The sequence below is a fragment of the Haliotis rubra genome, unplaced genomic scaffold, assembly GCF_003918875.1.
Source record: "Haliotis rubra isolate DU_JTF1 unplaced genomic scaffold, ASM391887v1 Scf586, whole genome shotgun sequence".
Classification (NCBI taxonomy): Eukaryota; Metazoa; Mollusca; class Gastropoda; order Lepetellida; family Haliotidae; genus Haliotis; species Haliotis rubra.
Window position 1 is genome coordinate 378141 of NW_025767286.1, and position 22999 is coordinate 401139.

Sequence of the window (22999 nt, forward strand, 5' to 3'; positions counted from 1 at the left end):
ATTTAGAAAGTGGTCCTATGTAATATTTGGGATTACACTTTTCTTAGTAAAGTACAAATTCTAGTACTTTTTGAGTTGAGCCCCATCCGATTGAACTCTCACCCTCAGAGTCAGGCACCTAATTGCCAGCACACAAAGTCAGCCACCTAACCCGGCTCAGCTACACGCACCATTGTGTAATCATAGCTTTTTGGCGAAGGGAGCCCGTGCCTATTAACACTTATCAGAGGGTATTCAAAGCCCAAAGAAAATGAAAAGAAGTGTTGAGTTTCCATGGACAAGAGACAGGTGAACTGTTCATTTATTGTCTGTATCGATTTAATTTTTTTTATTTAAATACCATCATCAAAACCTGTTGCAAGAGTATTAGAACACAACAAATTATTTTCTTCTTTGAGTGGCATTTTAGAAGCTGGGAAGTACAATATTGAACAAGTTTATGGAAAACAACTTCTTTTATTTCCTGCTTGACAACAGTACAAGAATCTGTATCGAAATATTGCACTCACGAAATAAAAAGTTGTAATCCATACAGTTTGTTCAATATTGTACAACAAATTATGACAAAACATGAGGAAAAGAATAAAATATTTTGAAATATAAAAATAAAAATTAAATTACCACACCTGTTGAAAGTGTATTATAACACAATGACAAATCTTGAGAGGAAATGAAAAGGTTATTTGAAAAATAAAAAGATGCCCTTACCAACATGAATTTTGGGAAAAAATCTTGAAAAATGTTTTCTTATGTTTTGAATCACATATGAATCTCTGTCTTCACTGTTCTGTTAGTGGTTTGTGAAGGCGGTGGGGTAGATTAGTGGTTAAAAGCGTTCACTCGTCACACCGAAGACCCAGGTTAGTTTCCCTACATGGGTACAATGTGTGCAGCCCATTTCTGGTGTCCACCGCCATGATATTGCTGGAATATTGCTAAAAGAGGCATAAAACTAAACTCACACTCACTCACTGTTCTGTTAGTGGTTTGTGAAGGCGGTGGGGTAGATTAGTGGTTAAAAGCGTTCACTCGTCACACTGAAGACCCAGGTTCAATTCCCTACATGGGTATAATGTCTGCAGCCCATTTCTGGTGTTCCCCTGCCATGATATTGCTGGACTAAAGGGGTGTAAAACTAAGTCATTGGAATGACATAATTACCACTTGCATGTTATTTATCAATTTGAAAGTTATATCAATCAAAACATAGCTTGTTCCCTCACTCATTGCAGAGCTACTGAATGCGGATGAATATGGCTGTTTATCCTAATCATTACCCTTTGCAATAACTGTATTTGTTGAGAGTTTTCTGTAATTAAAATGGGGCAGTGGGGTAGCCTAGTGGTTAAGGCAGTAAAATTTCGTCACACCGATGACCCTGGTTGATTCCCCTACCTGGGTACAATGTGTGAAACCTGTTTATGGTGTCCCTTGTCATTGATATTGCTAGAATATAGCTAAAAGCCGGCGTAAAAACTAAACTCCCTCACTCACTGTAATTAAATGTCACAATATAATTTACAGTTGCAGTCGTGGGTAAGCATAGTACTAGTAGACAGCACCAATCAGGCAAGGTTAAGCATATCAGTTTAAAGTTCATCTGCTGTAACAAATAGTCCAGGTTTTCCTCCTTTGGTGTAAGAGATGACATCAGTGAGAATCAGGGCCTGAGGGCGTCTCGTGGTTAACACATTCGTCTGTCATGCAGAAATCCAGCTTCGACACCCCACATGTGTGAAGCCTATCTCTGGTGTCCTCGGGGCGGTGGGGTAACCTAGTGGTTAAAGCGTTGGCTCGTCACGCTGAAGACCCGGGTTCAATTCCCCACATGGGCACAATGTGTGAAGCCCATTTCTGGTGTCCCCCGCCGTGATATTGCTGGAATATTGCTAAAAGCGGCGTAATACTAAACTCAGTCAGTCTGGTGTCCCCAGCTGTGATATTGCTGGAATATTGCTAAAAGTGACACAACACTATACTCACTCAATGAGAATCAGGAAGTAACTGTGCTTGTAGGTCTCTGATGCTGATATGTGAGTGGGTAAGTGAGCATGGTTTTACGCCACTATTAGCAATATTCCAGCAAATTTCACGGTAGGGGACACCAGAAAAGGGCTTCACACATTGTACTCATGTGGGTAGACTTGCATAAGTCTCTAAGGTAATAAGAAATAGTCTAAATGATAATTTCTATAAAACATAAATATTCCTCTAACGGACTGGTACTGTCCACTTATCTAGACTTGCCTCTTTAAAGGATAGAATTACTATACACCAATGGGCTTAGCATTCAGTACAACCTTGGAGCAAGGCTACCATGCTGGGAATCAAACCCGGGTCTTCATTGATAAATAGCGCTTTAACCACTAGGCTACCCCACTGCCCCCAGTGCTGATGTGTGCTCAGGTTATCAGTTCTTTGTTTGTCTGACTTTAATTCACAGATATAGATGAGGTGTGGTGGGGTAGCCTAGTGGTTAAAATGTTCGCTTATCATGCCGAAGACCCGGGTTCGATTCCCCACTTTGGTACAAAGTGTGAAGCCCATTTCTGGTGTCCCCTGCTGTGATATTGCTGGAATATTGCTAAAAGCGGCGTAAAACCACAAACTCACTACAGAGATAGATGAATAAACTCAATAACAATAATAATATTTTATATCAGTCAGATACATCATTTGATCACGTAAAAAGACTAGAGTAAATATTCTGTGTATGTACATGCATACCTGAATATCATTAACCATTTTTACAGCAGCAGAGTTGATAAAATATGCATTTTAAAAGGATCACAGTCATTCCCTGGATTTGAAACGCTATATCATTTAAAACCGTTCACTTATTCACAGCTCTGGAAACATCAGGCTTTCTCTAGTGTAACGTTCATTTTCTTGTATGTGGCTGCATCTCTTGACCTCCATTCATGCACTGTGTTATAAAGGTCCATCACTTGCTGATCCAACCTCGGACACTGGGCCATATCAGCAAGTTCATCATTGTACGCCCACTGCCTCGGGCCCATGTGGTGTGCATACCGAGGGAGCAGTCCTTGAGAGAGGCGATGTTGATAGTCCTTCTCTATGTCTAAGTCCATGTCATTCCGTGACGGCAACTTCAAGGATCCATCCAATGCTGATAGAGCGACAAGAACTTGAAAATGGAACTGAGGGAAGGGGCAGACAACTTTGCAAATTCCTATAAAAGACAGTGTTGGGAATTCTGTATGGAGTATATGCTTGTAAAGGGGGGTAACTCTTTCATTTTCTATCTTGAGATTGCAAGATTCAGACAGAAATGGGAAAGTGTATTTGTATCCAGTGCAGAAAACAACAGAGTCAATCTTTTGTTCATCCTCGTTGGAGAAGATAACTGAATCTTCCGTGAAGCGGGCTATCCCGGGCTTCTGTTCTACGTTGGGGGGTAATTTGGATGTAAGGGGGGCCTTGTTGTGACTGATGAACACCTGAAACAGAAGGGTTGCATTAAACATGTCCACTCTCATTTCTAATGATTTACATTGTGGATTCTTCCCAATTCAATGTCTAAGTCATCATAATAGATTTATAAATAAATAAATTTGTAACGATAAAATTCATTTACCTTCAAATATATATAAAACTAGGGTAAATTATTTGGGAATGACAAGTCAGAAAGTTCACTGCTATCATTTTGTGCAGAATGTCATTACTGAAAATATTTAACTGACTCAGTATATAAACCATTTATTTATTAATATTCCTGCAGAAGGAAAGATTCCTTACAGTAATAAACGCTAATTTCCACCCAAAAAACATTTCATTGGGAATTTTACATCATGAAGAGGAAGTTGGTAATTTCATCATGAAAAATCTTAGAATAAATACAAGCCTTCCTCACACACACTCACACCTAGTAATCTGTTTAACCCCAAAAAAAGTCCTAACTAATTAATTCCTACAAAATAAAGCCTACTCCAATCCTATCATTTCCCCCAACCTGCTAATCATTCTCCTATCCTACCATACAAAAACTAAGGAAAGGAGGAAAACCTCCCGACTGTAGGTTCAGGGTATCTTGAAGAAAGCGACTTTTGAGAGTGTTACAGGCCCTTATATACCCCGTGCGCTAACCTTTAACCCTGGTCATGTAGCTACCTTATCACCCATTGGCCCGCAATGGAGTCAGCCAACCAATCACGGCAGCTCTACCATACCGCACTCTTAATGCGCAACAGAAAACACACCTAGCTACGGCAAACTGTGCACGGCATTGCAGCGCATGCTGCGACTGTCAACCGACCGGGAAAGGATAATTCCAACGGAATTTTACTGCCAAAACGAAGGTAACAAGTGAAATTTTATAAACTACAAGAAACCTCTTTCAGAAATCACTTATTTCTGGTAATTGACATGTCAACTTTCTCTCTAAATTTACATTACGAACCTAATACCTGATAGGATGAAAAATTACACTTCTTAAAAGAAAACCCACTTTCCTACAATACCAAAACCTTCCAACACATACTTCTACAAACAGCTGTTGAGATGAACAATCTATTTTAACTCATACAGCAGACCAGCAGTTCTCTCTTTTCTCTAATAATTAATTAACTTTATACAAACATACCAAAGTTAAAGGTGTCTTTTCACTCCCTGAATAGGTGAGGTGAGGTGAAACTGGGTTTTACGTCGTGCTTGAGAATATTTGGCTCATATGACGACGGGCATGCATGTGTATGTGTATGTGCGGCTGCTTGTGCTAGCCCAGACTGAAGCTGGTTTTATAGTGCTAGCCCACTGAGATACCATGCCGCAGTGAAGCATGAATACCCCACTCAGACACATTATACTGACTCCGAGCCGACCAGTCCTTGTTGTACCCATTAATGCCGAGCACCAGGCAGAGACCAACAAGTACCATATTTTAACGTCTTTTGGTATGACGCTGTCGGGGATCGAACCCGCGACCTTCCGATCTCCTGGCGGATGCTCTAACCACTACACCACGGAGGCGATCCTCCTTGTATAGAGTTCTGACATGAGATGCAGAGTTGAACTTACTGTCTGAGCCATGGTGCTTAGCTCCACCATGATGTCCATGCCAGACGACTGAGCACCAAGACAAACCACACGCTGCTGCTTGAAGGAATCAGGCTCCCGATAGTCGTGGCTGTGGAACACACGACCCTTGAACTTGTCCAGACCCGGAATGTCTGGCACCAAGGGGATGGAATAATGCCTGGAGCATATTAATCATGAATTTCACTACATTTCAAATTTACACACTCTGCAACTTTTCATTAAATTGTTTTTTTGGTCTGCATACTCGCCACTTTGATTATTTTCCATGTTACCCAAACCAAACTTGAGGTTATTTCCTTGCCTATACAATCAATAAAACAAGAAAGAATTAGTGTGGCACAAACAAATTTTGGAAAGAAATTATTAACACCAGTTACATAATGACATGACAATTTGAGTGTGATGAAAGCCTGAAATGACACAAGCCTAAGGTGTTTACGACCTTCTTGAAACAGCTGAAAACAGATAAGATGCAGACAAACCTAGAAAGAGACTTTGGGATTCAAACCCAACATCATAGGTTTCTGTCACAAGGGATGTAACTATGGGTGCCGTTATACAAAACAACCTTAGAGCTAAGGCTACCTTAAGTCTATGTTAAGGTATGGGAGTTACGGTCACCTTAGAGCTAAGATCGCTTTGTACAACGGCACCCTGCACTGTAAATTTGCTCCCCTCCTCCACCACCCCTTACATATGAGTGAGTGAGTGATAGAGTTGAACTTAAAGTTACATCGGCAGTATTTCAGCCATATCAAGACTATGAGCGCTGTTTTTTTTAAATAAACTTAGACAATATAAATATCTGTCAACAAGGGACAGTAAATATCTAGATTATCTTCAAACTAGTATGTAGTCATAAAACAATATTTCTACAGAACAACACGATATAAAAATGGGCTTTTAATTGCCAACAACTGAAGGTACTTAACATATGAAAAGTAGTAACGGGAAAATACTGTTCCTAGTAAATATTCATTGTCTGACTGTTTGCATTCTTAGGATACAAAATCAGTTACATTTCTGTTTTCTGCCCAATTCAATGGATCAGGATCCAGTGACTACAATGGTACATCTCAACTTTTCAGCCTAGCAGAAGGGGTGTCGGGGTAGCCTAGTGGTTAAAGCGCCTGCTCATCACACTGAAGACCCGAGTGCGATTCCCCACATGGGTACAATGTTGGAAGCCCATTTCTGGTGTCCCCCACCGTGATATTGCTGGAATATTGCCAAAAGTGGTGTAAAACCATACGCACTCACTCAGCCAAGCAGATACTGCCGTTGATGTAAACACAGCTGGAGGTTTATCCAGTAAATCAACCACACGGGCTACAAGTACATTCAGACAAGTCTAGACAGGACAGAGAATTTTAAAGGGTCATGCTGAACATTATTTCATGCAAACTGCGACATTTGACTGTGCCTTAAATACAAATGAATGAGCAGCAAAGGTACATCTTTGGGATACACAAGTAATAAGTTTTACTATATTTCAATTTTATTTAGTAATTGTCCTGTCAACTATTAAAGGGACCAGAATATTCATGGGTTCATTCAGTATACAGATGTTCAGGTAACTGGTTCAATTCCCGAGGTGTGAAGTCCTTTTGGTGTCCGTTGTTAAGTAATATGAAAGGAATGTTTGTGAAATGCTTCCATTACAGCCTTACTACCTCACTCACTCACTACAAACAATACAGGAGCATGCCCTTTGAGGGCTGTCTTTTTCACTCTAAATCACACCTGAATCCTGAATACTGCTAAACACAAATGTCAAAAGTATCGGTCACACTTCACTCCAAACCGGCAGAACAAAGACCATAAGAATACCTTTCTTGGTCATATAAGGGTCAGATATGAATCTAAATCAATAAAAAAATATGTTTAAAAGAAAAGACATATGTAGGACATTATTATTTACACTGTGGTATATTTGCGATAAAGACCTAGGGGAGGTAACTCTCTTTCAAGTGTGAAGCACATCACGTGCATAAACCTCAAGTGAGACCAAGTGTGTGAGTTTGAAAACAGTCAGCCATCTTAACCCTACACAGATTGGCATACTGTAACGAAAACCCGAATAAATATATCAACACATTTACGACTTGTGATACGACACATACAACATGCTCCATACCTTTTGTTTAAATGGTAACCAAGTATGGCTCTATCGCACTGCTTGCTACCACTGTCCCTCTAAACAAACTTACTTATATACCACTTAACAGCATCATACAGAACCAACAATCAAATCACGTCCTTTACACTCCAGCTGTTAGCAACTCATTCCGATGTACAGATTCCTTATTTAGCTCTATCAAATGTATGGGCGGCCATTCAATCCAAAAGTACAATAGCTGAAGTAAGTGTCAAAAGTACTCAATAATAGTCACATTTTACACATAAACAATGAACTGTTAGTAATAAAAGGTAATGATACAAAAGACAGAGACACAATATGGAAGTAAGTGGGTGAGTGAGTTAGTAGCGTTTTATGCTGCTTTTAGCAATATTCCAGCATTATCACGGCAGGGGACACCAGAAATGGGCTTCACACATTGCAATCAAACCCCGGTCTTCAGCTTGATGAGCGGACACTTTAACCTTTAGACTACCCCACTGCCCTCCATATGAAAGAAAGTACAATGAGGACTTAAGACCATCAGTGCATACAAATGATACCAAATGTTAAAGGACAACATTGACAACAAAGAAGGCAGAGCGTGCTGCAATTTGTACAACATTCTAATATTAATCAGTATCTACCAAATACCTTGTTCCCAACATTTGGCCATTATTGCCTACTTTTGTTCTTTACTTCAACTTTGGATGTTTTACCTAATGGCCGCCCAGTCATGGATCTAGATGCCATTCCATCAAGTACCACATGGTATACCTACCCATTGCACACAATGACGGCATCAAACAATTCTGTCTGTTTCTTTGTTTGATTGAGAACATTGCAAAACTGCACTTCCCATTGTGGTTCTGAGTTGTTACCCTTCAGAGGACGTACACAGTCTACTCTGGTCTGAAACTGCAAATGGAAAGGAAAAATGTCAGTGTTGGAATATTTATTTTGCTTCATAAACAAAGCAATTACACTCAACACGTCTACGATCTTCAGGACTTAAATCAGCTTGGTTGTTTCTGTGTCCACTGTTCATCATGGTTGTATGTTGGTGATTTCATAATGTTAAGGGGCATGAGTGGCTCAGTCATCAGATATTGAGTTGCTGTTGATGATTGCTGGTTCAAATCCGAATTTTGATCCATGGTTTGTCTGTACCAAATCCTTGCTAATAGGTTTCAGACAGCAGGTAAATATGTACACTGTTTGTCACTTCCTCACACAATCAGCTCAATGTCATAACAAAAACATCTGTTCTCATCAGCAGGAACCAGAACTCTGTCACAGAACAATGTTTTGTGACTCTGGTGATAAACATTTACATGAGAATGAGAGAACAGTGAGGAATTTCCAAACCTAAAAATGCTTTAGATTGATGCAAATATGTGTGGAGGAAAATAATGGTCCGTTTTTAAAACTGTACTGAAATTTACTGCCTGATGTACTACAGTGAACAAATGTACTGATTTATCATTACATCGCTATATTTTCAGATGTTTGTTGTTTAATGCCACACTCGGCAATATTCCAGCTATATGGTGGCGGTCTGTAAATAATCGAGTCTGGACCAGACAATTCAGTTGTCAACAGCATGAGCATTGATCTATGCAACTGTGATATGATGACATGTGTTAACCAAGTCATTGAGCCTGACCACCCGATCCTGTTAGTCAATTCTTACAACAAGCATGGGTTGCTGAAGACCAATTCTCACCCGGATCGTGACGGATATTCAGAAGTAAAGGACCACAGGCCAATGGTGGGTACGTTTTCAGAATTTGCATCAAGTTACCCATGACGATTTGTACACGTCTTGAATATGTAGTGGAGTGTGCATTAGGTTAAGGAAAAAAAAGAATTCTAGCATAAGAAATTTACACAACATTGATTTCTTTAATATGTTCACTTTTAGTTAAAATAAATAAAATATTAAAATGGTAACAGATATCAGAAGTAAAACTGAAATTTTATTTTTTGACAAGTAGAGAGATAGTAGTGAGTTTAGTTTTATGCCGCTTTTAGCAATATTCCAGCAATATCACGTCAGGGGACACCAGAAATGGGCTTCACACATTGTACCAATGTGGGGAATCGAAGCCGGGTCCTCCGCGTGATGAGCAAACACATTAACCACTAGGCTTCCCTACTGACCGAATATTAATAGTAAACCTAAGCCTGATGTGTTGTTTCGGATAACTGTACCTTGATTTTGTCAGTGACATTGAAGTGGTCGCTGTAGTCTTGTAAATACTGCAGGACATCATGATGCCATATGAAAGATGGTAAACTATCCTTGAAAGGAAAGTCAGGAAATGCCATTACTTCTTTTGGCAGATTTGTCCTGAAACAAGAACATTTCACAACATTAAATTTAGTACAAGTAGTAACCTTCACCTTCATAACTTGCCAAGACAGCAGTGTGAAGGTTGTTGGAGAAAAGGGATTTGTTGAAGATCAGGGTGCCGTTGTACAAACAACCTTAGTGCTAAGACTGTCGTAAGTCTATGCTTAGGAGTGGGAGCTACAGTCACCTAGCATTATGGTCGCTTTGTACAATGGCACCCTGGGCACACAATTAAGAGATTATATACTGAGAGAAACAGATAAACGATCACAGGAAAATGCAAGCGTCCCTTTAATATTTTCCAGTTTTCATCACCAGCTTTGAATAAAAAATAATATTAAAGGAACGCTTGAATTTCCTGCGATCCTTTATTTGTTTCTCTCAGTATATATATAAACATTTGTTTTCAGGTGTACTTGATCCAAATGTGAAACCTGATATTTATTGACACTATATAATAAAAAATATCAGTAGTTTTCCATTGTACACTCTTTGTCGGACAGATGTGCAACATTTGAAATATATCTGGTTTGTTAATTTGTTTGTGGTTTATTGCCACAACTCATGCTGATAGCCTCTATAAGACAAACACATACGGGACAAGACAAGTCAGTGATTAATATCAATATCAATGATCCACATCAAGGGAGTACGATGACATACAATTAACAAAATCACTGATCCTGACAATTATCAAGCATTAAAAATCTAAGTCGCCTCTAACAAGCAGGAAAGGTTCCTGGGCACTTAAATTATTCTTACCCATATCCCCACTCAGTGGAATGCTACAGCATTATATATATAAATGTCCAAATACCAGTACAATGGATGATGCATGTGCTTAGTGGTATATTAGTACAACTCACATGCTTCATAGAATGAGCACATAAATACAACACAATTGAAGTTGTTCAGATAAATGTTGATAAATTTCGATATTATAAATGCAGGTTTTATTCCATTTTACTTTTGTCTTTTTTTTTGTAATTCTTAAAATTGATATATTACATATATATCACTATCAGAATGTTTCTCTAAGTCTTCTGCACACACCTGAGGTTTTTGTACATGCTGGAGTGTACCGGAAGTCCGTATTCATCAGTTCCAACTCTGTCTGTGTACACCCATGTACCTCCAACTAGCGGACACTGTTCAAAACAGACCCCCTCAAAAACGTCCGGCCTGGCCAACAGGTGCCGCATGGCGCACAGCCCACCTGCACCCGCGCCGATCACGGCCACTCGTATCGGCATATTTCTGTGTAGAAACAAGGAACTACAGCGTCTTTGGTAGAACTCGACAAACCTAAGACACGTGAAAACAGTAGGACAGATCTTACGAAACATCGGTCAGGTCATCGTCTGCAGGTGCACGTTATAGTACTTTTCTACAGACCTTTCGGGTAATCGCGTGGCAGTCGTTAAGCGAACAGCATTACGAGTCGATGAGGTTGCGCCATGACTTACGTTTAAAATAAGGCTTTGTGGCTTTCTGTTATATATGCGATCTTTAGATGAAAGCAAGAGCTGTGGAATCGCTAGGCTCAAGCTGTGTATGTATCGGAAGTAATAAAAAGCATCGCATGGCTGCACACAAACCTACATGATTATATTCAAATCACGTACCTTCGTGCTAATGACACAACCTGCATTAATTAAGTGGATGTTACCAACAACTTTGACATGGAAACGTATTCACATCAGCTTGCAACTAGGGCACAGTTGAGTGCTATACAAATATAATATATATATGACATAATACGGGCATTCTTTAACTTCTTTTGAGCAGTATATCATATATCGTCCCTAGTGGGAGGACATCTCACCAGTTAGATCATATACTAGTAACTGATCTTTAAAAGCAAAAACATGGCCAGTACCCTACTCCCATGTCAGAAATGGGAAGAATTGTTTTGTTCCTGAAATTGGCTTCATATGGTCTGCACCCATGGGGAATCGAACCCGGGTAAGCGGCGTGACTAGCGGACACTATGTAGCCACTGACAGAAGGCCGTGTCAACAGCTAGCAACAATCATAGTTTGACAAGACACTTGATCTGCCAAGAACCACTAGGCTACAACATGCCTGTCTATGATGTCCTACTTACTTGCTTGTCTTCAGCGAAATACCACAGGGTTAACTTCAATCAAAATATCCGCCAGGTCTTGACTGTTTGCTGTGTCATAGAACCGAGTCTGTGGTGGCAACTTTCATACGTTATCTTATCTCCACCACGCGTGATCTTGCAGCTGGGAGAGCTATTACAATACAGAGGACACGTAGCCCCGACATCACACGGTATATAAACCTTACTATACATCGACCTCCGCCACACTGCAGAAGACCGTGGACGTTGTCATACCCTCAAGGAACCGTTCATAATGTATGGCCAGGAGGGTGATGATTTTGATGTAGAAGCATGTACAATGTGACTGACACCCACCCCCCAACCCACTAAAATGTATGTACAAAGTAAGTGACCCCCCTGCGTGTCATGTACAAAATCAATGATCCCCCTCCCCTTTCCAATATTTTTAAGCATAATTGTAATATCTTTTTATGTACAAAATTGCTGACACCCCCTAGAAACATATGTACAAATTGATGACCCCCCTACCTCCCCAAAACAAAATGGGTGACGCCCCCTTAAAATCATCATCTCTCTCACACACACACACACACACACACACACACACACACACACACACACACTAACCAGCCATAAATTTTGAACGGTCCCTAAGTCTGATTGTTTCTTGTTTACCAACATAGCAAACGTTATGCAGGGCTGTTTCGACGTAAATTGTAATACGCAAATTGTGATAAAAACTGACGTAAATTGTAATAATTTTAGTTGCGGTAAAATGTAATAAATATTTACGTAAATTGTAATAACAGTTTTAACCACTGGTAAATACGCGTGTGTTTGTTTTACGTTGCATTTCATACATCATATAAGCTTGTTAGGGCGATAACTCAAGAAAGAAATGATGGATTTTCTTCAAATTTGGTACCAAGGTATATTGGCGCGATTCACCGACACAAGTGAAATTGTGTGACCTTGAGATAATTTGCAAGGTCACAGCAAAACTCTGAGGGTTTTGACAATACAAAGATTGTTAGCTCGACAACCCAAGAAAGAAGTGACAAATCTTAGCTAAATGACGAAAACGATATTCGTCCTGATATACAATCGATATAAAATCTCTAACTGTCCTCTGTATCATGTCTTTTCGCAAATATCTGTTGAGTTTTGATATGTATACATATAAAGTGGGGATGGGATGGGGGTGGGTTTCTAACGGGTATATCTAACACACTTACATGCATGTAGAGTCGGAGGGGTGGGTGGGTGTTCCAACGGGTATATCTACGAGGGACGTTCAAAAAGTAGTCAGCCTCACCTACAATATGATACAAATGCAGCTGTTTTTATGCTTTATTGATTTGAAATCAGATTTTTCAACTGAAGTTTTATGGTCTTTTAGCCTTATGTTGAACGGCCGGCACGTTTCTCCAATATAACTGCTTCCACAAACACAACAAATTTTGTAGATGCATCCTCTGGGATTGGGTTCGGTCTGGCTGCTGCCACCTCTTCCATTCGCTCTCAGGATTGATTTCAAAGTTTTAGCAGAATAAAATGTCACATCAACACTGGCAGTTTTTCTAAGAAGTCGGCTGATGTGATGACTAATCTGGCCTTTGTAGGGAATGTTGATCCGGATGGGAGCTGGTTCGGGTTTGGGTGGATGGTCATTTTGTTGATGGAGGATTGTGGCTACGGTCTGCCCTACAAGTTGTTTGTGATATCCGTTGAGGGTGATGAAGGTTGTTTTGAGGTGGTCGATCTCATCTTGGAGTTGGGCTGGGTCGCAGATAGCCTTGGCGCGTCTGGTTAGGGTTGAAACTATGGCTTGTTTTATTTGTGGATGGTGGTTGGATAGATAATGAATATACTGGTCAGTGTGTGTTGGTTTTCTGTAGACAGAGGGAGTGATCTTGGATGAATTGTCAAGGGATACATCAAGGAAGGGCAGCTTGTGTTGATCCTCAATTTCCATGGTGAACTGGATGTGGCTGTGCTGTTTGTTGAGGTGATCTAGGAGGACTGCAGGGTCGTGGGCAGGATCAAAGATGGCGAAAGTGTCATCCACTTCCTGTACCAGCATAGTGGCTTTATAGGACTCTGCTTTTAGCAGAAATTTCTTATGAATGTGGAAAGGGTTTTGCCGCTTTTATTTATAAGCGAATAACCAGGTTGAAATTGTGTTCGTGTAGGGAAACGATATTGATGGTAGTTCCTAAAATTCGAAATATTTTGGGAAACTGACATTTGTCTCAGAATGTTGCTTAAATTTAGTGCATCAGTTCCCTTTTTTTTGCAAATTTCAGATTCAGGAACATGCGGTCTTTGTCTGATTCAGCTGTTTCTATTTCTGTTTCACCAAACGTCTTTAGGCAATATAAAGAACTATACTCTCTAGCTCATACTGTGGCTTTCGCTGTCTGTAGACCCCCCCATCAGCAAAAGTTGTAGAATTGTTATGGATGTGAAAAAAGGTTTCTGTCGCTTCTATTCCATCGATATAACAGCTGCCACAAAGATATGAGAACAAAAAACCGAACACAGTTGGCTGCTTGTATTTAGAGGATAATTTCATTTCTTTCAATGACCGAGATCGAGAGTATAGTCTTGTTCTCACTTCGTGCAGTCCCAGTGGTTCCTGCAGCAGAGGCAATAACTCTTCCAAGTGAATGGTACCATTAGCATTTGTCCGTTCTTGTGACCATGGCTGCCTTGACGCCTTTGAGAAGCTGGAAACAGACTCAATACATTGACATTGGTGCAGTTCTTCTGTTGGAAAGACTGCCAACGTTTTTTATTTTGTCATTACATCCATATGGCATTGTATCACAAGAGTCGAATGCAATGATTTTCTCTTGACATTCTGTAAGGTCGACTATTAAAGCTATTAGAATGGTGATATATTTTTCTAATATCCTATTTTTTTATACACAGGATGGCGTGACTTTCAGAATTAAAATGTTGGTAGACGCAATTGGAAACATTTCCACTGAACCGGATCTATGCTGGTTGCCTCATGTCTATTGTTTCTGTTGTGTCTCTCCAACACAGGTCAATCCACAAAGAGTACATTCAATAAAATATATGGGGTTATTTTGTATGACATTATAGGTCTTCAAATGATTTTGTGCAGTATGTTTTAGCTGCAAAGTTGGATTTGAATTCAGGATCCGTTATCAACAAGGACAGGTTTCGATGGCGACGAATTTGATTTTGATGTTATTGTGGATCAGAACGTTTCCAAAAATGCCCTAAACATGTCGAAGAAGAACCCTAAACAGAAAAGTGTTTCTACAACTCTAGAACTGCTGTGCTGGCAGACATGAGGCAACTATGACAAAATGACGTCAAACCGCCTTGTCAGCGATTCAACGACACAAGGGGAAAAGTTATTGCCTCGTCTATGAAAAAGCTGCAGCCTTCCGCCTCGGGAGGATTTTCCAATCTGAGACGCTGCTTTGAACACGTGAGATCAGATTCACAAACGCCGATGAATTATTGTCTCAACTTGACACAGAGACTAATGAGACTACTACAGTGGGCGCTGTATGCCTGAGTGTTGGCAATATATATTTTAAATCGATTTAAGAAAATACACAATATCCAGCCGTGCACGTTGAGGTTTAATTGATGTATTGAACTGAAGAAACCAGGATCCTGGGGTGGAAACCCGTGGGGGCAAACCCTCCGAAAAATTTATATTTAGACTGAAGGTTTCATGAAGCTGGCAATATTCTGTTATGTAAATCGATTTAAGAAAAGAGTGACAAATTTATTCTGTAATATAGGTCATCGGACCACAATAAAGGAATATTTAATCGGTATTATCCTACATATATAGGAGTCGATCTCATGTCAATATTTTCTCTTTTGTCATTGCAAAGTCTTCAGCAAAACATGATCCAGTAGCATGTATAAAAAGTCCGTCAGTTTAATTCTTGAGGTAGATACATTTTTCAGATATTACACTGGATGTTTCATGGTTCGTCACACGTCTTCCGAGCAGGTGCCCGTAGTGTGCCATTTGCAGTTATAAAACGCTTTGAAGAGTATCAACATACTTATATACACATTATAATGCGTATAAAAATGTATTCACATATTTCCTTAACAATTATCTCTCCACATGGAAGTTATCGTTTCCAACACGAACATATTTTTCTTTCTTGTATCCAACCAAATTCTGTATCCTGGTTCTGTGTACGTAATCATAGATGATTTTCACGTTGGGTGGAATTGGATCTTGGAATCCGCCTAGCTGTACCAGCTGGGCATTGTATTCCCATTGGTGAGGACCCATCTCGTGCGCGTGTCTCCTTGGCAACCCACGTGCTATGCGATCAGCAAGATCATTGGCTTCATCCGCCTCCATCTCCTCTTTTGATGGCAGTTGAACAGTTCCGCCAAGAATGGATATCGCGGTACTTGTCTGGACGTGGAATTGTGGGAAAGGACATATAGTTTTACACAATCCAATCAAAAACAAAGATGGAAACTTGGAATGAACTAAATGTTTGTAAAGGGGAGTAACACGTTGGTCTTCGTCGACCTTGACCCCTATTTTGGGGTCAAGGAAAGGGAAGGTATACTCGTAACCGGTGCAGAAGAGAAGAGTGTCGATCTTAGCTTCCTGGTCGTTATCGAAAACCACTGATCTTTCCTTTAAACGCTTTATTCCAGGAACTAAATGAACGTTTTCCGGCAACGGACATTGTAGTGGGTCCTTTCTGCTGCTTAGGAACACCTGTAAAAGCAATTTGAGCCAAGTTGCTTTCAGAGAGGATGTGGATGCTTAGCTTTGCATTGAGAACATAAATTACAAAGCTTATGTAAGCTTATACATAAGAAGGTAATAACCTTCTCCGCCATTACCAATAAATTGACCGCCTCCGTGGTTAGAGCGTCCGCCCGGAGAGCGGAAGGTCGTGGGTTCGATCCCCGACCGCGTCATACCAAAAGACGTTAAAATATGGTACCTGTCTGGCGCTCGGCATTAATGGGTACAACAAGGACTGGTCGGCTCGGAGTCAGTATAATGTGTCTGAGTGGGGTATTCATGCTTCACTGCGGCATGGTATCTCAGTGGCCTAGCACTATAAAACCAGCTTCAGTGTGGGCTAGTACAAGCAGCCGCACATACACATACACACGCATGCACGTCGTCATATGAGCGAAATATTCTCAAGCACGACGTTAAACCCAATTTCACCTCACCTCACCTCACCTCACCAATAAATTCATACATAAACCAGCGTAAGATGGAAATTTGTAATCACTTCGGATAATGACAAACTTTATGGATGCACAACTTCTTTTTTTCAGGTGATGCGACGTTTGATACAGATCCTTGTATCGTTTTCAAGAAATGATAGTATCCCTACGATACAAAAATCTGTATCGAAACGTCGCATCGGCTGAATAAAGAAGTTGTTCATCCATAAAGTTTGTCATTATCTGACTCTCCAACTTCTAGAAACTGTCACTGAGAGAAGTTATAATTACAAAATGGCGTCTCCAGCGAATTTAGATGATGTGACACTATTTCTGAGACATTCCATTCACATTTCAGCTTCGTGAACCATGTAATATTCAAAATTTAAAACTCCCATTTTCTCACAACATTCATCAGTCACATGATTAGCAGATCCAACTTAATTATGCATTAGCTGCATATGGGTACCACGTTCCACAAAGACCTCATATACCTCTTTGGCCTCTGAGCTGACGTCGATGGCGATATCCTGCCCCGAGGCTCCCGCTCCCAGGAGAACCACCCTCTTCCCCCTGAACGCTGACGGGATCCTGTAGTTGTGGCTATGAAGAACCTCCCCCTCGAACACATCCAGCCCTGGGGTGTCGGGTATCAGCGGTGTGGAATAGTGCCTTATAATACACAACGTCAAATATATTTGTTATTCGTCAGAAATGTCACTTTGCTTTCCTTTCACATAATCTTATTCCAAAGTTATCACTACCCAAAGTAGTATCATTTAATTATAAGTTCATGTCATTGAAACCACCACAGTTTCTGTTTTGTTGTTGTTGTTTTTCTGGCCTAGTGAACCACGACAAGCTAATATCTACCTACCTACCTACATCTATCTATCTATCTATCAACACGTACCCATTGCAGACGATAACAGATTCAAACTCTTCTGTCGTCTGCTTCTCCCTATCGTCTGCTGCAGAATACGCCACCTTCCATTTGACGGCCGGAGTGTTTGGTTCACACACTGGTGAGACATGTTCAACCACCGTCTTGAACTAAAATACACATAGTACAGAATAGTCAAAGCATTTATACTTCATCATTTCATACAAAAACATTTAATACAAAAACAGTAATTAATAGTAAAGCATCCGTGTAGTTTTAGATTTTCATTCAACAATGCCTCAACAACCTGTCTCATATTGTATTATCTCCGAGAACTTAGAGACGAAACAAAATCGCAGTTTTTCTTTGTTTCTTTACTAGAGTGAGTGAGTGAGTTTAGTTTTACGCCGCACTCAGCAAAATTCCAGCTATATGGCAGCGGTCGTAAATAATCGAGTCTGGACCAGACAATCCAGCGATCAACAGCATGAGCATTGATCTACGCAACTGGGATACGATGACATGTGTCAACCAAGTCAGCGAGCCTGACCACCGATCCCCTTAGTCTCCTCTTATACAAGCATGGGTTACTGAAGATCAATTCTAAGCCTGATCTTCACTGGTATCTTTTTCACATAAAGATCCCGTTCTAAAGTACACCATAAAGAAGGTCCTGAAACAATATTCACCCTACAGTTAATGAACAAAGATGTCCGGCATGGTTCAGGAACCACGGGGCCTGATTCACGGAGCGTTCGTAGCACTTCGATATTCGTAAGCCTATAATAAAGCAGATAGTTACGATACGATTCTATGGCCTATTGGAGTGTTAATCTAGTGTTATAAGTGATTAATATGGTTTAACATCGCTTTGAACAACATTCCGGGTATACCATGGCGTGTTACAAGCGTGACATGGGGTTACAGCTTTAGTGTGAGTATGGTTTTACACCGCTCTTAACAATATCACGGTATCGGACACCAGAAATGGGCTTCACACATTACCCATGTGGGGAATCGAACCTGGGTCTTCAGTTTGACGAGGCTACTACTTGGCTACCCTATCGCCCAACACAGCTTGAGTGAAACCTGGGAGCAAGAGTATGGTTCTGTCAAGCAGGGACGCATGGCCCTGACGAACCAGGTTCGAATCCACAATTGTAGCACTGTTATACTGACGAACAGTATTAGACAAATCAACGTTAACCAAAATTGGCAGGTAGATGTGATTCTTTAACTACTTATACACATGTACATGAATTCATCGAGAGTACCCAACACCTTTGAAAACCATCGTTACATGTATACCTTAATGAATTTGTGGAGGTCAAAATGTTCTGCGTATCGTCGAAGGTATTCGGCGACATCGGTGTGATGGACGAAAGACGGCAGTCTTGAGTCGAACGGGAAGTCAGGAAATGCCATGATCTCCTTCGGAAGGTTCGTTCTAAAATGGTACGGTCGTATACTTTGCAAAATATTGTAGCTTGTTTTGTTTTTGAAAATAATCATAAGTCACAGATGTATACTTTCTTTTGAACGTCAATATAGCATGTAGAACGCAACGTCATAGAAGTAACGTGACGTCATAACATTGATTATGACGTCACGTCACCATGACACCATGACAAAGAGATATTTTGCCCTAGGGCATTGTATGAAAAATATGAACCCCGATATTTTCCCCCTCGTAGGACAGGTTTGATACACCTAATACAATTTGCACTAAAAACACTAAATTGCAACTCAACAAAATGAGTAAAACACTCCTCTCTAGATTTTTCGACGAAAGACTACACAGACTGTACAACCAGAGTATCCGAAGCAAAATCAAGTTTGTAATGCCACAGCGATTAGCCAGTGGTTGTCTCCCCTAACATCTAAAAATATTAGAGGGGGCGGGCTTATCGGTCCGGGCTGGACCGGACTACTGGGCTAGAGAAGAACTAAACGTGAAACTGCCTCATTTAAATCAGGGATACCCTACAACTTATATAGTCTCCCTGTTCAAATGACTGTGATATGCGTTAACATATATTGATTATGCATTACTCTAAGCTGGGTTAACAGACACACCGAACTAGACTCATACTTGCAGGCCGAGCCCACATGAATATTTCACTGTTTCACTATTCGATGTACTCACCTGAGGTTCTTGTACATGCTAGACTGAATCGGCAGGCCTCGCTCATCTGTTCCGGTTTTATCTGTGTAATTCCATGTTCCACCTACCTCTTCACTAAGCTCGAACCCCACCGGACAGAAACCCCGTGGGTGTGCCTTGAGAAGCCGTAAGGCACACAGGCCCGCAGCCCCAGTTCCTATAACAGCTACCCTCATACTGTCAGTGTACGACCGTCTAACTAATATTCTGTACTAAAAAGACTTGTAAAGTTGTAGAAGAATCCGTGTTGGAAGTAAGGCAGTAGGTAAACAGCTGGGTAACATTTAGGTCGGCACGTACTCCTCCTCAGCGCGTACTCGCTGCGCCATTCATAAAGGAACCACTCAAGTTCGATAACGCTGTCTGGAGTTTGGATGGCAATACATATTTTACCGCAATCACTCACATAGACTAACTTTCAGTCTCTGAATATATATAATTTTGATAGTAACAAACAAACAAACACATATAAATTGAAAAGGGGCCCGGGGAGACCAGAGATTCAGAACCTGAGGAAATCTAGACTTGCTTCATTTAGAGCTTTAGCATTGCAAGGAGGGCTAGGCAGTAGGGAAAATAATGTGGTTCAGGGACTGTGAGACAGACTACCACTCACATTGTTCCCATATGCATGATGTTAACCTACAGGATGTATCCCGGAATCGGAATGGCTCGAGTTGGTCACGGATAGTTTTTGCTGCAGTCACTATGTATGGAATACTAGTATATATCAAATATCTAATAACTATTAATATGTTAATTAAAATAATGATTATTTTATGTCAGTAAAACGAATTCGTGGTATGTCACATCTTTCACTTGAAATGATCCAATGACTAGATTAGGTTACTGGGAGCTTATGACATTAGCGTGATATCACATTTATTATAGCTTATAAAATTGTAAAAAAGTGTGTGTGAACAGAATATCCTCCATTTTCTTTTTATGACGTAACCTAGGTGTGACCTTTGTGTGACCTAATCGATTGTTGAACCCCACCCTCCCCTTTCCGGCCCAGGTGTGTGTGTCACCTTCAGGTTTACCTTAGTGGTCTGTGATTATTATTCAATTATCTTATGAGTGGTATGAGTTTGCCGACTCGAGTGTTCACACGACAAACTAATGCTTAGTCTCTGAATATATATAATTTTGATAGTAACCAACAAGCCCGTTTAAATTGAAAAGGATCCCTAAGGACCCCAGAGATTCAGAACCTGAGGAAATCTAGACTTGTTTTTATTTAGGGTTTTAGCACTGCAGAGAGGGCATGTGGCAGTAGGGAAAATAATGTGGTACAGGGACAGTGAGACAGACTAAGCATACGTACGTGTTCAACGTAGAATTAATATCACACAATGAGGGGGGGAATTTAGCTGCGATTTATAAGGTCAAAATATCACAGCGCATTTTGTTAAATCAAAGTTTAAAATACGCTGTCACACAAGGAACAAGTATTTTACATATCTGTCAACAATAAACGGTTGTAGCTGTTAAAATCCATGTGGGCCTGTATATGCGTGAAATAGAGGGCGCAGTCTAAGCACTTCTGTCAGTACTAACAGCAGAATCGCTTGCTCACTGAGCCGTCACTGAAGAGACATGTGACAGCTGTGATTGGATGAAATAGTGTAAGGTGTTATGTTTGTTAAAAGCACCAGCATCCAGTCATTAAAACTGACCACCATTTTAAGTATTTAATGCTGTCATTTGTATCAATTATGCTTATGCGTGTACAAATTATGTTCAAGTAGGTGACAGTTGGTGCGGACCTGGGAGGGTTGATGTGTTTAGCTTCCTGTGTGTGGCTTCCTGTGCTCGCAAAGTTATCCGGTTCAAGTTGACCAGAAATTGTTTTATTGTAAGTTAAAGGTCAGACTGTAATCATGACGGTACATGCAGAGACCATATACCGGTATATGGTCTCTGGTACATGGCATGGATAATTTTCAATGTGATGTTGAATGTATGCTGACAAGTGGTCAGATTCCGTTATGTAAGGAGACAAGTGTCAGGACAGGAAATAGTAAGCAGTTGAGGACAGATGGTCACTGAATATCTCAAGTAGTTTGGTTGTACGGTGATGAAATGATTTAGCATTTGTCATATATATTACTGAATAAGAAATATGTGTTCTCCTGTAAAACTTTCACTTTTACTCAACATTTTAAAACTTTTACTCTCAAATTGCAAACATGAAAAACACCCATCTTATGTTCATGTTTATGACACTTATTTGACATCATGTGACACATAGGTTACTCACATGCCGTTAGTCGCCTCTTACGACAAGCATGGGTTACTGAAGTGTAGCCCAGACCTTCATGGGTACAATACATTAAGAAACAAGAAAGATATACAGATTTCATTGTTTATTAGCTCCGTTTCAAATGAGTAGGCTTTAGGATAGGAGCTCTCCCAAATGTCTACTTTACATGTTGTGCTAATTGTATTATTGCCCTTCCTCAACGTTCGGCCCTTCACTCTCTACATCAGATATCATGTCTTAATAATCATCATCAATTAAGTCTTCTACCCAAGATTTATATTGGTACAGTTTGGAAAACACGTCATGATACATATTATTTGTGTCTTTTACTCGTTTCAGTATTCCTTGTGTCTTTGGTCCATACTGTATATGGTACAGATAAGTAATAAATCGGGCATACGTCTCTTTAAACGTGCTCCAGATGAATTTCTTCAGTTTGGCTTGAATATGTCTTCGTTTAAACCTCTTTTCATGTACAGCTGTCGTTTCTCATCCAAAAAGTCTTTATTCAGCTCACGCGTCCGTGAATACATTTGTCTTATACCTTGCTCCTAGAGATCAACTATGTTATTTTTCCTGTTGCCATGTGTGACATCGTTTAACGATTCATCATCCTCATCAGTTTCCATTTCAGGACATTGTTTATCGTGTAAATGTCTTTGTAAGTTGTGGTTATTGCTAAACACTTGACCACAATAGTCACAATCTGACAGAGGACGTGGTCTCTTCACAGGAGAGAAGTTGTCGTCTTCCTCCCACTTCCTTTTCACTTGGGGTATTCCAGGTGGACCCTATGAAGACTTTTCAGGACACCAGTTTCTTCTGTGTTTTTGCAAATCATGCACGTCTTGAA

The 22999-nt window shown here is 40.3% G+C and overlaps 1 protein-coding gene across 1 annotated transcript; it reads right to left on the reverse strand.

Moving 5' to 3' along the window:
• Positions 1-2638: 2638 nt before the first annotated feature.
• On the reverse strand, positions 2639-20212 carry LOC124254900. Its single transcript, XM_046688735.1, has 12 exons — positions 19863-20212; positions 19025-19163; positions 17747-17886; positions 17328-17505; positions 15738-16366; positions 14240-14351; positions 13184-13693; positions 10587-10882; positions 9392-9530; positions 7959-8095; positions 5038-5215; positions 2639-3461 (listed from the first exon to the last, which is right to left on the reverse strand). Exons 1-12 carry the CDS (start codon positions 20054-20056, stop codon positions 2859-2861), a joined length of 3255 nt encoding a protein of 1084 aa, XP_046544691.1. The 5' UTR covers positions 20057-20212; the 3' UTR covers positions 2639-2858.
• Between the last annotated feature and the right edge of the window lie 2787 nt (positions 20213-22999).

Coding starts and splice junctions, on each gene's coding strand:
- LOC124254900 (XM_046688735.1), bottom strand. CDS start 20,056: ATGAGGGTAGCTGTTATAGGAACTGGGGCTGCGGGCCTGTGTGCCTTA. Junction 17,506..17,746: donor TCTGTTATCGTCTGCAATGG/GTACGTGTTGAT, acceptor GTGTATTATAAG/GCACTATTCCACACCGCTGA. Junction 10,883..13,183: donor GAAAAACTGCCAGTGTTGAT/GTGACATTTTAT, acceptor ACGATGACCTGA/CCGATGTTTCGTAAGATCTG.